The sequence below is a fragment of the Apteryx rowi genome, unplaced genomic scaffold, assembly GCF_003343035.1.
Source record: "Apteryx rowi isolate R43461 unplaced genomic scaffold, aptRow1 scaffold_351, whole genome shotgun sequence".
Lineage (NCBI taxonomy): Eukaryota > Metazoa > Chordata > Aves > Apterygiformes > Apterygidae > Apteryx > Apteryx rowi.
Window position 1 is genome coordinate 513,880 of NW_020449986.1, and position 14,667 is coordinate 528,546.

Below are 14,667 nucleotides of genomic sequence, written 5' to 3' on the forward strand. Positions count from 1 at the left end.
GGAGAATACGTAGCATCCATTGCCTGTAGTAGTTTCTGTGCTCTCATATTTAACAAACTCTGAGGAGTGCTGGCTTCTCTCATTGCTTTCTCTTTTCTAGGCAGTTATGGTAAAGATATAAGTCTGTATATTTTCTGCAGCAGAAAAGCATTCCAGAAAAACTACTAAAATTCTCCATGTGTCACAATAAGATGCAAGAAACAAAATTCCTCCAAGAAACAGAACAAAGCAACAAAAACACTCCTTATAATCATGGGATATTTGCTTTTTGTTGGCTGCCTCTATTCCTACAATAGTCAATCTTTTTATTAACTTTTCAGCACCTAAGGACTTGTACAATGTCTTCTGGCTGGATTATTTCTATCTGCAATACAATCATTTATGGTTTAGTTTATCCTTTATTTCAAAAAACTTTGAAAATAGTCACGGCAAGCATAGTCTTCAGACACTCCTACTCTCAGTATGCTTTCTAGTATCTCCCTGTAAAAACTCAGTTACCCTGTCGCACTCTTTATAAATGAATTAGCAGGTGCTGGAATTACATCCAGAAAACTTTGAAAATATTTATATGAATTCTTTYATCTTTACAATATTGTAAATACAATAAATACAATATCTTTACAAAATCTGTATAACAGGCCAATACAGTGGCATACACTGTCAAATAAGATGATATGCAACATACAGCTGGATTTATATTCAGGAAGACAGTAAAATACCCTAGGGGATTTTGTGTCTGGATTCTAGGAAATGATACATCATACTGGCAAAATGTGCAGGATACATTAATCAGATTCTCTGCTGTGTGCACAGAGAGATACAAGCTATGTTACATCATTTTGGCAACCACACTAAAGAATCAGTTGTTTTGAAGGCCAGTGTGAACTCTCAAGTCGAAGCTACAGAGTTTAAGCATGAGGTAACTATTTAGATATCATTGTCTGAAAATCAGCACCCTAGTCATGCTGAAAGTCAAACTTCCCAAGTGAACAAGGGGAAAAGAATAGAGCCAAAATGCTTTTTCCAGCTGAAAATACTCCATTTTCTTTATTAGTTACAGGATCCCTGAGGGAGTCTTACAGACGTTTATGAACTAACCTCAATTTGTCTCTATAAATGTAACTTTTCAGTCTGTAACCAAAAAATATTTAAAATGTGGGTTGATTTAGGTTATGACATGAGCTTTAGCTGATGCGTCTGAACAATTACCTCTCTCCTTGCAGTGCCCTGCACTGCATATATAAATAACTTATCACGAAAATATTAATTGGGTAAGTGGGTACATTCACCCAGAGGAATTAAAGGTTAGATTTAAAAAAATGTGAATAAACCAAAAATCAATAAAATTAATTATATTACTACTAACATCTCCTTAGGATGGGGTCACATCTGTCAAAGGTGTCATAGGCAAAGCTCCAGTTCTGTCTTCCCAGTGGTCACTGCGCTGTGCACCTTGTCCACAGCCGGGATGCCAAGGTGACAGTCAGCTGGTTGAAAGGCAGCTGCTCTGATATGTGAGGATACAGGGAGGGTGTTCGTTTCTGAGGCAGCAAGACCCTAATACTCCAGCACGTCTGGCATTTCTAATATTATTAAGGGCAAAAAAGGGATTTTTGTTCCTCATTGTCTGGTACAATGTAGCAGGAATCAATATCTCATTCAAGTGACGCTACCAGCATCACAGCCTGGACAATGCGGTGCCTCGCATTGCAGTGTYGACTGTTCATTCGTTTCCTTCTGCCAGTGCTGGGCAGCACAATACCTTACTTCTCCCTCTCCCTTCCCTTTCTGCAAGCTTAAAATGGCTTCAGCCACTTTTTTTTTTTTTTTCTGAAATGAGAATTAACAAGCCCTATTAACATATTGGTTGTTTTGGTTAGCTTATTCCCACCTGACGTGTTTTGTTAGCAGCAAACAACAGCAAAGGGAATCAGGAGCTCTGGGGAAGGGCTATAGCACTTGTACCTGTGGCACTCTTTCGCAGTCTTGGGATTATCTTTAGCACCTCTTATTAATGAATACTTCTTCAGAGAACTCTTGAAATAAAGTATGTCATAAGCAACTTTTTTTCACGTGGTCCAGTGTGTATTTTGATTTTTTCTGTCATATCTTTTGCAGTTCCTTTGCCTCATCACTAAACACTAAATTCACAAAAAAATGCAGTTTGGGGTCATATTCAGCAAAATGTTTGGGCAGAAAAAAAATGTTGAGCAGGAATGTTTTTAAGACAATGGAATATTGAAATTTTTCACTTTATGGTGATATTTTTCATTTCAAGGTAGATATAAACAGAAAAAATGCACACTATAAGAGAATAACAAGTTAAATAAGCTGAAAGAAAAATGTTTTATTTTGGATTGAGTAAGACAATCCAGAACTAAAAACAAAAATTTGAGTTCTTCATTTCAAAGAAAATAGATTAAAAAAAAATTCATTCCTCCAATTTTTTTATTAACTTCCTGAACTAAAATATCAATTTTTTATTCCTTCTCTAACCCACAGCCTCCTGGGTCTTAATCCTTTAGCTGACTAATTTGGGCAAAGATGCCAGATGGGGACAATGCCAGTGAATTCTGATCCCTCCATCTTCAGTTCTACGTTTAACACAGTTTAAACTATCACAGCTAACTTACAGAGGTACTACTTATGCCTGTAAAAATGCTGGTGTGTATTGAATGGGTATTTGAATGCACAGAACATGGAATAGTGTAACCGAGGGCAGGAAATTACAAAAACAAAAGTTATGTAAAAATGTTATTCAGTAGGTGGAAGAACTACTTGTGAGTGCTGCGGCCAAAAAAAAACCTTTCCAAGACTTTTCATCATTAGAAAACTGAAGGCCAAATGCTGCTGTTTTTCAGGAAAAATAAAGGAAGAAAACAATTCACAATGTTCAAAGGGAGACTCTTGTCCTCTTGAAAGTGCAGTGAACTGATTGTGCACTACACCTAGAAGAATTTTAAGCTATATTGGGTGAGTATTTAATTTAAATACATTTCTATCACTCTGCAGTAATGATAAAACACTCATATACAATATGCCTGCTTTTTCAGAGATGATCTCTACTCATTAGTGCAGAGGAGAGCAAAAGGCTACAATGCGCATTACAGAGGATTTCAGTTTTAAGCTCACTACCTCAGTGCCTCCTGAGACTTATATTTAAGAAACCCAGACCAACTCTTTTGGAAGCTGTGAGCAAAAGTGTCTTGGCAAAAAAACACTGATGATGGCCACCTTAGAAACTCTATAATCCTTTGAAACTGTCTTTTCTACGTTAAGGAATTCAAGCTGCATAGTACATTCAAGACAAATTCACTTTGGGATGATATTCAGCAGTTTTGTCTGAAAAAGATGGGCAAGAGAAGAAAAATCTTCAAAATGATTTTCACTTTCATTTTATGATAGTATTCTGACTTTCAAAGTCTATATAAGTGAAAAAGTTCTTGTTCCAAAATATAATGACCTACATTCTCATTATCTGAGCATTCTCTTAATTGTAAGCTGGTCTTTTTTCACATGGCCAGATGACCATGGAGGGGAAAGAATGGAAAGAGGTTCAAACAAATAATGGGTCCTGGAAGGACAAGTGGAGATTGTTTTGTTAAATGTTGGTCTCTTCAGAGGTGGTGATAATCAGTTCAGAAGCATAATGATGGCTAGCTAGCTAGAGAGGGTTAGTATTTTGACAAAGGCTTGCTTTTACCTGGAATATAAAAGACAAAGTACTTGAGTGGGAATAAGGTTTTATTGCATATAAAACAGAAAGAATGAAAACTAATGAAAATGGCAGAGCAGCAAGGACATAAAACCTATTATTAATATCGACAACTATCCAAAAGTCTCTGACAATCTTAAAATAAGTGAACATTTATTAAAATGTGGAAATAGAAAAATGAAAAACAAGTCTTTCAATTTTTATGGCAAGTCTCCCACTAAGCACGGTGCTTTATATAGCCATGCCCAGTCTATATTTTCTTGCACTGGGATTTTTAATAGTAAAGAAATGCTACCTTGAACTGCTGAAGTACACCTGGAAGAATTCAAAATATCTTGCTCTTGCGGGCATTTTTAAATCCCCATTATAAAAGCTATTTCTTGTGTCCCCTTGTAGAACTGAGGAAACAGTCGAGAATGGAAGGAAAACTGACGCCAACTTCAGATTTTTCTCCTATTAAGAAGTCAGTTCAAAAAACTGCCTCTTAGCCTCTTTGTGACAGTCTTTTTGCTGGGCCTCAGCAGCCTTTGGGTCTTATGTCTCTAAAACATCAAGAGATAGGAGAGTTAGGCAGCAGGCCAGTTATTAACTGAAGAGACCCAAAGTAGGAAGAACAGGACAGAGATCATGTTAGAGATGCTTGCAAAGCAGATTAATTGCAGATTAGGAAAAAAGCAGCCAAGCTCTGAGGGATGTACGATAGGAGTCCTTCAGAAGCAGGCATGCATGTGGCTGGGCTGCCCTGACTGAGCAGGGGATGAGAGTGGAGAGTCTGTGCGTCTGGAAAACTTCCTCTGAGAAGTGAGAAGCTCRTTTTAAAACTCCATGTCCTGTCTAGGATGAGAAGTCTGGGGCTTTCCTGAGTGATATTGGTCTTGCTTGAGTGCTAATGTCCAAGATCATATTAAAAACAGACATTTCAACTGCTGGAAGAAGTCCTGCGTCAAAGAAACATCACAAAATTGTTGGGGCGATAGGATTACTGTACCTGCCCCCTCTGCTAATTTACTGCAGGATCGAAATGGGGACTGCTACAGGGAAGTAAGGAAAATCTGGGGGTAACTGATGCGACTCATTTTAGAAGGAAAGACACAGTTTTGGGGAGACTGACACTCAGCAGCAGACTGGCAAGGGAGGCCTCTATGTGGTGAGGGTCAGCAACACACCAGGACGAGCTGGTATTAGTTGTTTATGTTTTAGGAATATCCTTAGACAGAAAATTCACAGACTAACTGAAGAAAAGTCYTTAGAGCTTTGACAGCAGCTGAGCATGTGTGTTTAAGCTTCTTCTTTGAAAATGGCATTTTTGCCAAATAAACAACAGTGTTTATGCCTCTAAGGTATATTAGCCATCTATAGGGACTCTTTGTACATCTGGGTTATATAAGGTGTTGACTGATCTCTGGCTTTCCACATAGGTAATAGATGTGCTTAGAAGAGAGTTTCAATACATTTCAGTACAGGTCCCATTATACAACAAGAAGTATTTCACTGTAAGTATTCCTGATTTGAAAGCTTRCGAAAATATAATTAAGAGAGATTTAGCATTGTTTGTTGTTGCTGGGAAAGGTGAGAAAGTGGGAATAATTTCCAGCTATTATTCCAATCATTTCAAGAAAAATAGAATACRTACAAGAAAACGTCATGTATTTAACTGTAGCTGTCTTACTGTTAAAAATCATACCATTCAGTTACCCGATTTATTAAACAGACTACTGGAATAATCCATTATAATCCTTTAATATCTTACATTTCTTACAGTTATGTTTAAAACTTAAATAGCAATGTCTTAAGTAAAAAGTGGTGGCGATGTTTAGGACATATAGTAATATTTCTGTCTGCTTTCCTGTATATTTATATGCCATCAACACAATCAAAATCCATGTGTATTTCCATAGTTAAAACATTACAAAATGAGCAACTTACCCTGGGGAGTTTTCCTTTGCAATAAGAAATTACTTATTTTATAGTAATCACTTCAGACCTTCTGCTTAATAAAAAAGAATCATTACTAAATGGGAATTTCACTTCCAGGGAAATTCACAAGAATCAGTGTACTATTGTACTAGAGTCAGCTTTAAAATCCCTTAGGGAGCTTTGGCTTGCAGTGACTGCCAGTCGGCACCATGTTTTTCTTCTAAAGCAGAACTTGCCTTTATTTACTGCTTGTTCATGCACCTCTGGATTTGCTGCATTTTTCTAAGCACTGCTCTCACAACTGGCTGAAGAAACCCAAGTCAAAAATATAAAAAATGGTGCCACAAAAATTGAATGCGTTAATCTGGTCTGAAACTGCTTTACTTTGATAGAACTATAACACAGGTAAAATAGTGGGGGTTTTTTCCTTGAAAAATGGAAACTGTCCAACAGCTTTAATAAAAAGTGTTTGATTAAAAGATGCATCTCTCCCTCTAACCTGCCTTTTTATTACCTTTTTTCAGGTAGTCATCTGGCACCTCTGTTGGAAGCTGAATCCTTTTCCAGGTTTGTGGAAATCCTGGAAAGGTTCCTGGGGACCTGGGAAGGCTGACACGAGCTCAGTCCTGGGGCCTGGCCCAGAAGAAGGGATGATCCCTGCATTGTGCTATGAGGCAAATGGCTCCTGCTTTCGGACCTTGCACCCTTTTGGGATCCAGCTGGCCATTTATCTGGCCTGTGCCTTGGGCATGCTGCTCACAGTACTGGGGAATCTGCTCGTTGTCATTGTAGTTTCCCATTTCAAAGCCCTGCACACCCCCACTAACTTCTTGCTCCTCTCCCTGGCCCTGGCTGACCTCCTCCTAGGGCTGATCGTGCTGCCCTTCAGCACTGTCCGATCTGTAGAGAGCTGTTGGTATTTTGGAGATGACTTCTGCAAGCTGCACACCTTTCTGGACACGGTCTTTTGCTTGACCTCCATATTTCATCTGTGTTTCATTTCCATTGACCGGCATTATGCTATCTGTGACCCTTTGCTCTACCCCACTAAGTTCACCGTAAGAGTAGCCTGCATTTACATTGGGGTGGGCTGGGCAGTCCCGATGATTTATACCTCTGTCTTCCTGTATGCTAAAGAGATCACAGAAGGACTGGGCCATTTCTTACGAGACATGCCCTGTGTTGGTAGCTGTCAGCTGCTGTTCAACAAGCTCTGGGGTTGGTTGAACTTCCCAGTTTTCTTCTTCCCTTGCCTCATAATGATAGTTTTGTACATAAAAATATTTATTGTGGCTAACAAACAAGCCAGACTCATAAACAGCATGAATAAGAGTGTTGGGTCTCAGCTACACATAGGAGCATCCAAGAGCGAAAGGAAAGCAGCAAAGACACTCGGGGTAGCTGTAGGAATCTACCTGCTGTGCTGGTTGCCCTTTACTATTGATACCATGGTAGACAGTCTTCTAGATTTCATTACTCCCCCAGTTCTCTTTGACATCCTAATCTGGTTTGCTTACTTTAACTCTGCCTGCAATCCCTTGATCTATGTATTTTCCTACCGTTGGTTCAGGAAGGCTGTGAAACTAGTCCTAACTCATGGGATCTTTAGTTCTAGAACATCTACAGTAGACTTGTACCAGGAATGACCATAGCCTTCATATGCACTGCAGAAAATAATGTAGGCTGTGTACACAGCAAAGCATTTCTCATGAATATTATTTACCATCCATTAGTCAGTGTTTTTCTTCTTACTCTGTGTTTTTCCCAAAACAGTTGGCTTGGGTAGATCCCAGGTTTAACTAGGCATACCCTCCTGTGAGCTACCTTCCAGAACACTTGTCCCAGCACACACATTTTATTGAAGTCTTATGTTTGTTGTAATAATGCTGACAAGTGTTTAAAACACTGTAATCAATTCCAAAAAAGAGCCTGCCCATACTGTTCCTGAGATATCCTGAATTAATAGCAACCTGTTTATGACCATACTTTTTTCACAGACAATTAACTTATTTTTAAATGAAGAAGGAGGTCCTGATTTAGCAAGTTACATAGGGTGTGTGTCTGTTTTTTAAGTACAAAAAAGCATACAGGTGCCACTGCAGGTGAGATCAGAGATCTACTAAGCCAGTGGCCAATAGCAGATGACAGAGCAAGGTTATGCTGATATTTTTTACATTATTGTCCTAGCATGCAGCGATTGGCCCCTGAACCAAAGGCTACCTCTGGAAGGTATAATCCTAAATTCCTCAGTTGTACCTATTCAAACCTATAGAATCTTTGCCTGCTGAATCATTCCTTGTAAGAAGACTTCTCCTTACCTTTGAACATCATTGTTGCCCTTCTCTGCACCTTTTCTACCTCTACTATACATAGGGTGCAGAAGAATGGGGAAGAGGGAGGACATGAACTGCACCAGGTATTCAAACTCTGGATATTAGCATGGTGTTATGATATTGCATGTTTAGTTCTTTTTCTTTATTTCTTTTCTCTAATAATCCTAAGATATCACATGGGTTTTTTTTTTTTTCATTTGTTTCCAAAAAAATCAACAGGTCTGCATACAGACCTAGAATATGCTTACATACTTGGGCTGAGCATAAAATGTCAGTATAGATTCTTCATTCTCTCCAGCTATGTTTATGAGTTTTCCTGGGGCCTTTTAATATTGGAGATATCTGATAAGTTGAGAACTCTGTGCAGCAGCAAGCTATATGATAAAATTTTGTGCTATACACAATGGAGTTTTTTCTGTCTCACTAGACTGTTATGCATATTTTTTTCAGAAAAACTTTAAATAGTAGTAAGCAGAACAAACTCTCTTCTATAAAAAATTAACAAGCAGTTTAATAATAATAATAACAATAATTTTATTTTATTTTTCTGTTATTGGTATGTAAAACTATTATTAGGTTTGAATGTTGTTCAAGTCTTTAGAGCAACTGCCTACTAATAACAAGTCATTCCATCTTATAGCAGAGCTGCATTTTCTGAGTCACAAACACAAAAAGAGCAAGCAGCTACAAAAATTATATCATGCAACTAATAGTAAGCGATCAGTATAGGCCCAGTTTTCCAGAGCTTACTGAAATTAGTGGTCAGTTTTGCATTCAATACAGTCAGCAACTGAATCATGCCTTATATGTATAAGAACAAAATAAAGGATTTGTACAGCAGATATTGTGTAGGAAATTAGTGCAATAAAATGACTAGTGTAGCAGCTGCGTGTTGTAATGTACGTAATAAAATAAACCAAAGAGTAAAACACTTTCCTCCCATTTTCATCATATTGGTAAGCTTTTTGCAAAGCAAGAACAGTTTGCCCCTACTAGTACAAATGAGCTAGAGCTTTGGGATGTCATAATCTGTTCTGACAACGATTATCTCAAATCCTTTGGGTTTTGTCCATAATCTTAAAACTCAGTCAGAAAAAATATCTTTTTTTTTACGATAGTTAAAGCTTAAAGCACATTTTTGGAGGAAGGAGAGGAGAAACAGGGCTTACGTGTTTTTTCAGGGATGTCCTGAATACAGACTGACTACAAAATGTGATTCAGTGTTTTTAAATGGAGACATTTATGAAACCTAATGCCTGTAGTTAAGAGTGATATTCAATCTCATTTCATTCTCTGAGTGCCTGTTATTCCCTCAGTTTGCAATACTGATCTTCATTGTTTCTTAGGACAGAAACCAAAGACTCTTCTACTGTTCCTCTGTCTGCTTCAGCCTGTAGCAGAAGGTAAAAACCTGATCCCTACTGCATACACCTGCAGACTTTCTATAGTAACAGTACCAAACTCAGTGACTAAGCTAAACAGAGAAATGCAGAACAGGATTCGTACAGAGATTTAGATGCCAAATTACCAGAGGAACGTATGTGAATTCTGCAGTACAATATCTTTAAAGACCTAGATTGTGGGTTGAGTTTCAAGATTAAGAGTCTTAACTTTAATGTATACAGGTCAGTGTCTGTAGTTATGGTAAATGTCTAAGCACTGATTATAGCAATCGCCAGAGTAGTTGTTTAAACTCTGACTGTAGTCAGTGGATATCTAGGATATGAATCAGTTGCCTAGCGCCATTTAAGATGCCTTAGGGAACATGAGCTGTCTACATGGGGCTAGTGTTCAGCCCCAGTGGGAGACTTGCTGAGGGCCTGGTGGGACACATCTGGGTCTCTAAAATGGCACCAGACACTCATCTGTGCACAGCTTAAACAAGGCATATAACGGCAGTTTAGACACTTAGCTATCTGTGGAAATCTGCCAGTTTCAAACTGAATCATGTCCTAGGGATATCTTAACAAGCAGTTTTCATTGATACCTTCTGCTCCTGAAGTGACCGTGGCCAAAGTAATAGAGAAGGGGAACTTCCACTGAGTTTCAGGTTCTTTTTTTAGTATTTTCTACCAGTCCTCAAGAGATCACAAAGGGTATATGCCATAAGTGTATGTAACTGGCTGGGCTTTTCTGAGTCTCACTGCATAATCAATGTCTTTATGATTTTCTCTCGCCCTATAGAAATAGATAGGTCTCACTGAATTGGTTACCACTGTCTTTGTCATGTATAAGGACTACGCCATGACATAACGTCAGGTGATTGTTGCTAGCAGATCTTCAAGATCTCCTTTTCATCTAAATGGCAGGATGGAATAATGGAGAGAGGGAGAAGCAGAACCAGTCAACTGATACGTACAGTGACAGAGCAGGCAATTGAGAGGGAAAAGCTGCTGCAACGCTGGCCATGATTGCTTTCCTGTTTTTCTGATCGCTCTATTTCTCAGCAGTCGCAACTGATGCTTTCCTTGCCTTTATTACTCCCCCCTTTGCCTTGGATGTCTGCTTGGTTTACAAAGTCAGACTCTGTCATGATCCCTTTGATTTTTTTTCTCTGTGATTCCAAAAAGAAATGAAGGTCACTGTGAATCAGAAAAAGGTGATGACGTGTTTTAAAATGATGAAGCTTTGTTGTTCAACAATGACCTCATTTTTCAAAATGAAAATCTATAAGATTCTATCAGAGAATATTAAAAGGAATAGAATCTATGGCCTAGAAGCTATTCCTTTTAATAGCTTTCCTTCTGTATATTTGTATTTCTTTATCTAAACAAAATATTGCCACTTAATTTTATGCTCTGTATAACACCTTATCATTTTAAACCTTGGTTTGGCTGAAGTTTGAAAGATTATGTATTTGCAGGTACTTCTTAATTAAAGGCTAGGCTTTGAAATAATGTACTATCAATATCAGCTTGTTTCACTGCTGTGGATGAAAACATAATATGGTCTTGCAGAACTAAACAGAAAGGCAAAGAAAGTTTTGAAAATAAGTTGCTGATGAACTTCATTTTCGTCCTTTTTTAGGAAACATTATCAATGTTGGGAACAGAATTTTTCTCCACTCATTTAAAACATATATTATCACATTAATCACCTCTGCTGGAGAATAAGTACCAGCCTAAATAGCATACAAATATTCAGTAGAGTTATTTAAACCAATAGTCTGTATAAACAATTTGGCAATATAATTAGTCCATAACCTTGTTCAGGCTGAAAACCATCTTACGTCATAATTTTGTACAGCATCTGGTGTAAAATGAACATAATCTTGTTTCAGGTTCTTGAGATGATAGTTTAATTAAATTAGCAAACAGAGACAACAACAATAACAGGAATTCTTCACCCTAATGGAGTGCATTAATAACAACCACCTGGGAAATCCAGCTAGACTGCTTGCCATTTGTAGCAAATACTAGCAACATTGCTCTTCTAATCTAAAGTTAGAGGCGCATAAATGACATGTGATAGCAGAGAATGAAATTTGCGCATAAGGTAAATTATGCGCCACTTATGCACCACTCACACCTTGGAAAGAGGATACTCATTATGAGGACAGGGTTGGGCCTCCTCCCTACCATTTATTTGTGCGTCATGCAGGCACGACTACCCAGCTCCTCTGCCAGAAGCAGCTCTGGTGCCAGTGGCACACCCTGCTCCACAGCTGCCTGCCCAGGGCCACCATTGTGCTGGGCCCTGCGTGCCGGGTGGTTAAGGTCCAGGGCAGGAGCAGGAGGTGGGAGGCAGAAGGGAGCAGGAAGAGCCCACGGATTCAGACACTGGTCTGGGAGGAAGGTGTGTCATTTCAAAATCACACTGTGTTGTTTCCAGTTTACTTTCAAATCTTTCAAATATCAGAYACCATATGGTATATGAACCCTCAAGAGTCTGAAAGTAAACGGAAAATGACATTGCTTTTGAGGTGACAGCTCTTTTAGTTCAGTTTTACACACAGTAGCAGGAATATAAAATGGCATAGACTCTGATCTTCAGAGTCACAAAATATCCGAAGCATCCTCCATGATACTCCATATCTATGCATACCACGGTCTCAACATTTTTTCTTCTCTCCCCAGAGCTTTTTCCCCATTTCACTTAATGACCTGAAATTTAATCATGCTCTAAAAGCAGCAGGAAAGGTAGTCCTTAAGGAGGTGAATGTTTGCTCACCCACTGAAAACATCCATATTTGCTAGTAAAGGAAACCATGCAGAAATTGAATGAATACTCCCGTTTTGTCTAAAAGGGTAAGACAAAGATGCATTTTCCTAGTAAATGTTTTTTTCTATAGGAGATAACAAATATCTTTGAAAGATATACTGTACTCTTAGCAATATCTGACCAATGAATAGGACTTTCTGGCTGGTTTCTTAACTGTATCTTCATAGTTATTTTATATGATTATATTACAGAGTCTATTTAAATATTTTCATAGTATGGACAACATTTTAATGATGAATTTGTTTTATGATCCCACTTTCCTCCCAAGCTATAATCTTTGTAGCAACTGGCTACATTAAAGAACAGTATCACAAAAATTCTGAGTTATTGAACAATTAAAGATGGATGCTATGTGAGTTACTAACAACATGTCAGCAGCAGCATTTTGTCCATAAAACATCAAGTGTCTCTAGGAAAGCATTTGGATACCTCTTTTCAATAGCATAAGAATGAACATTTACCAATGTTTATGGTGACTGTACATTGCATCCAAGCTATAAAAAAGAGGTATCCAAATGATGATCTGCGGATAAAGTATTCTCACTGACAAAGTGTCACTTCTCATTTTTTTAATCAGAAGTACATATTCGAAATCAGATAGCAAGAGATGTATTGTTTTCTGGAGGAAAATTGACAGTGATCTCAGTTGAGGCTTTATAAATTAAGAGTGACTGAGCTTAATCAATAGAGAGAAATCAATCAATCAATATGACAAAAATGTGAAGATAAAAATCAAGGCAGAGCCTTAATTCAGAAGGGAAGTGAATTATAGTGTCATTAGTGCACCACCTAGTGGGATCATCTTGGAGTACCTTGGTATTTCAACAATATGTGAAAAAAAGCCCTAGGAATATAGCAGCACTAGGGTAGTTGCTTATCAAAACGGCATATGAAAACTAGAATGAGGAGATGCACACCATTCCTGCAGCAAATGAAAGGACAGACATATCAGAATGCTTAATAACTTTAATTTATACAAACCAAAAAAGGTTATGTCCCAGCATCAGTCAATGAAAGAAATATATGTAGACATACTAATCTTGGAGACTATGTTGTCTCTCATTTGAGCATACTTTGAGAAACATTAAAAATCACCTATGTAAAGGGTACCCTTTCTGAAAGGAGAAGATACTTCAGACTTTTAAACTTCATCAAACTGTATTTGTATTTTATTGGACTTCTTTATTAGTGTTATTAGATTATGATGTTATTAAGGCTTTCATTGTTCTGATTATTTCTAAATCTTAGCAATGACTGAGATTTATGTTGTAACAGAAATAAACTCCTGTGCCTAAGAGGCAGCTCAAACCTTGGCAAAGGAGTAGTACACTTTCCAGTTTCTGTAGCTCTTCTTGAGGCAAAGCTGGATTTTACTGAGATTACTTTCCAAGGCAATCACATACCGTGCAGTGTTTGTTCTGCTGTATTTAAYGTACATGAGAGCATCCTGCAGACCAAGCAGGCCAGCCTGTAGGGCTCTGGAGAACATCTGACCCTATAATTTTCCCTTTGAAAAACCAAGCAGGATCCAGAAGCATTCCCAGGATCATCTAAAGACTCATCTGTCCCATTTTCTCAGGTAACTGGGTCAGGAGGAAAACGGATCCCCCAGTTCCCGGCTTTGCTTCCTACTGCTTCCTAGTACTATGTCTTCTGCTGCATTTGCAATTATACACGGTCGGTTACTACTGACACACTGAACTGACTGCTAACAGACATATGAATGTACCCTTTATTTTTCRTTATTCTAAACATTTCTTGCCTTCTCTCTCAGCTAAATATTGATCATAGGCCTCTAAATATATTTATCATTTTCCACCCACCTTCAACCTCTGGAAGTACCCACTTCCATTTAGAGATGAAGTGATCAGAACTGAATGTCATGCTTCACAGAAGGGTGCTACGTTAGTTTGCTCCACGGAAGGGTGCTATGTTAGTTAATGTAATGACACTGCATTCTTCATTGTTCCAGAGTTACCGCATGCATCCATATACACTTTTTTCTTTTTAACTTCTGCTGCAACAGCATTTTTTCCTTAAATTACATTCTCACATCCGCAACTGTTTCACTCGTGCATGATTCTAGTTTGTTGAGAAGCTGGTAAAGTGCATAAATATTCCCATTTCTTTCTTCTGAGTGCACATGGCCTTGCACACACACCACCAAAGAACCACCACCGTTTCCAAACCTGACACCACACAGACAGCACGAATAACGTTACGAGCACCGGGAGGCTTGGCTACCAAACAGCTCTTCCTCAGCACCTCACTGATCAAAAGCTGCTTCGTACAATACGTGGAATATTTTTTCTGAGGAAAAAACCAGAAACCTCGACCGTCAGGGCAGGCAGGCAGGGCGGGATCACCCCCCCAGTGCTCCAGCAGGGCCCCAAAACACCTTTTCATGTCCTGGTCCGCGGCCTTTCGGCGGCGCCGCGGCCTGCGGGATCGGGCCGGCGCCGAGGCGCCTCCCCCCGCGCC

General features: G+C 38.7%; 1 protein-coding gene across 1 annotated transcript; it reads left to right on the forward strand.

Moving 5' to 3' along the window:
• Positions 1 to 4,736: 4,736 nt before the first annotated feature.
• TAAR5 (trace amine associated receptor 5) lies at positions 4,737 to 7,278 on the forward strand. The gene is made up of 3 exons (XM_026072809.1): positions 4,737 to 4,756; positions 6,025 to 6,037; positions 6,157 to 7,278. The coding sequence occupies exons 1-3, from the start codon at positions 4,737 to 4,739 to the stop codon at positions 7,276 to 7,278; spliced, it is 1,155 nt and encodes a 384-aa protein (XP_025928594.1).
• Positions 7,279 to 14,667: the final 7,389 nt, after the last annotated feature.

Excerpts from the sequence above, each read along its gene's own strand:
- TAAR5 (XM_026072809.1), top strand. The coding sequence starts at position 4,737 with ATGGGGACTGCTACAGGGAA.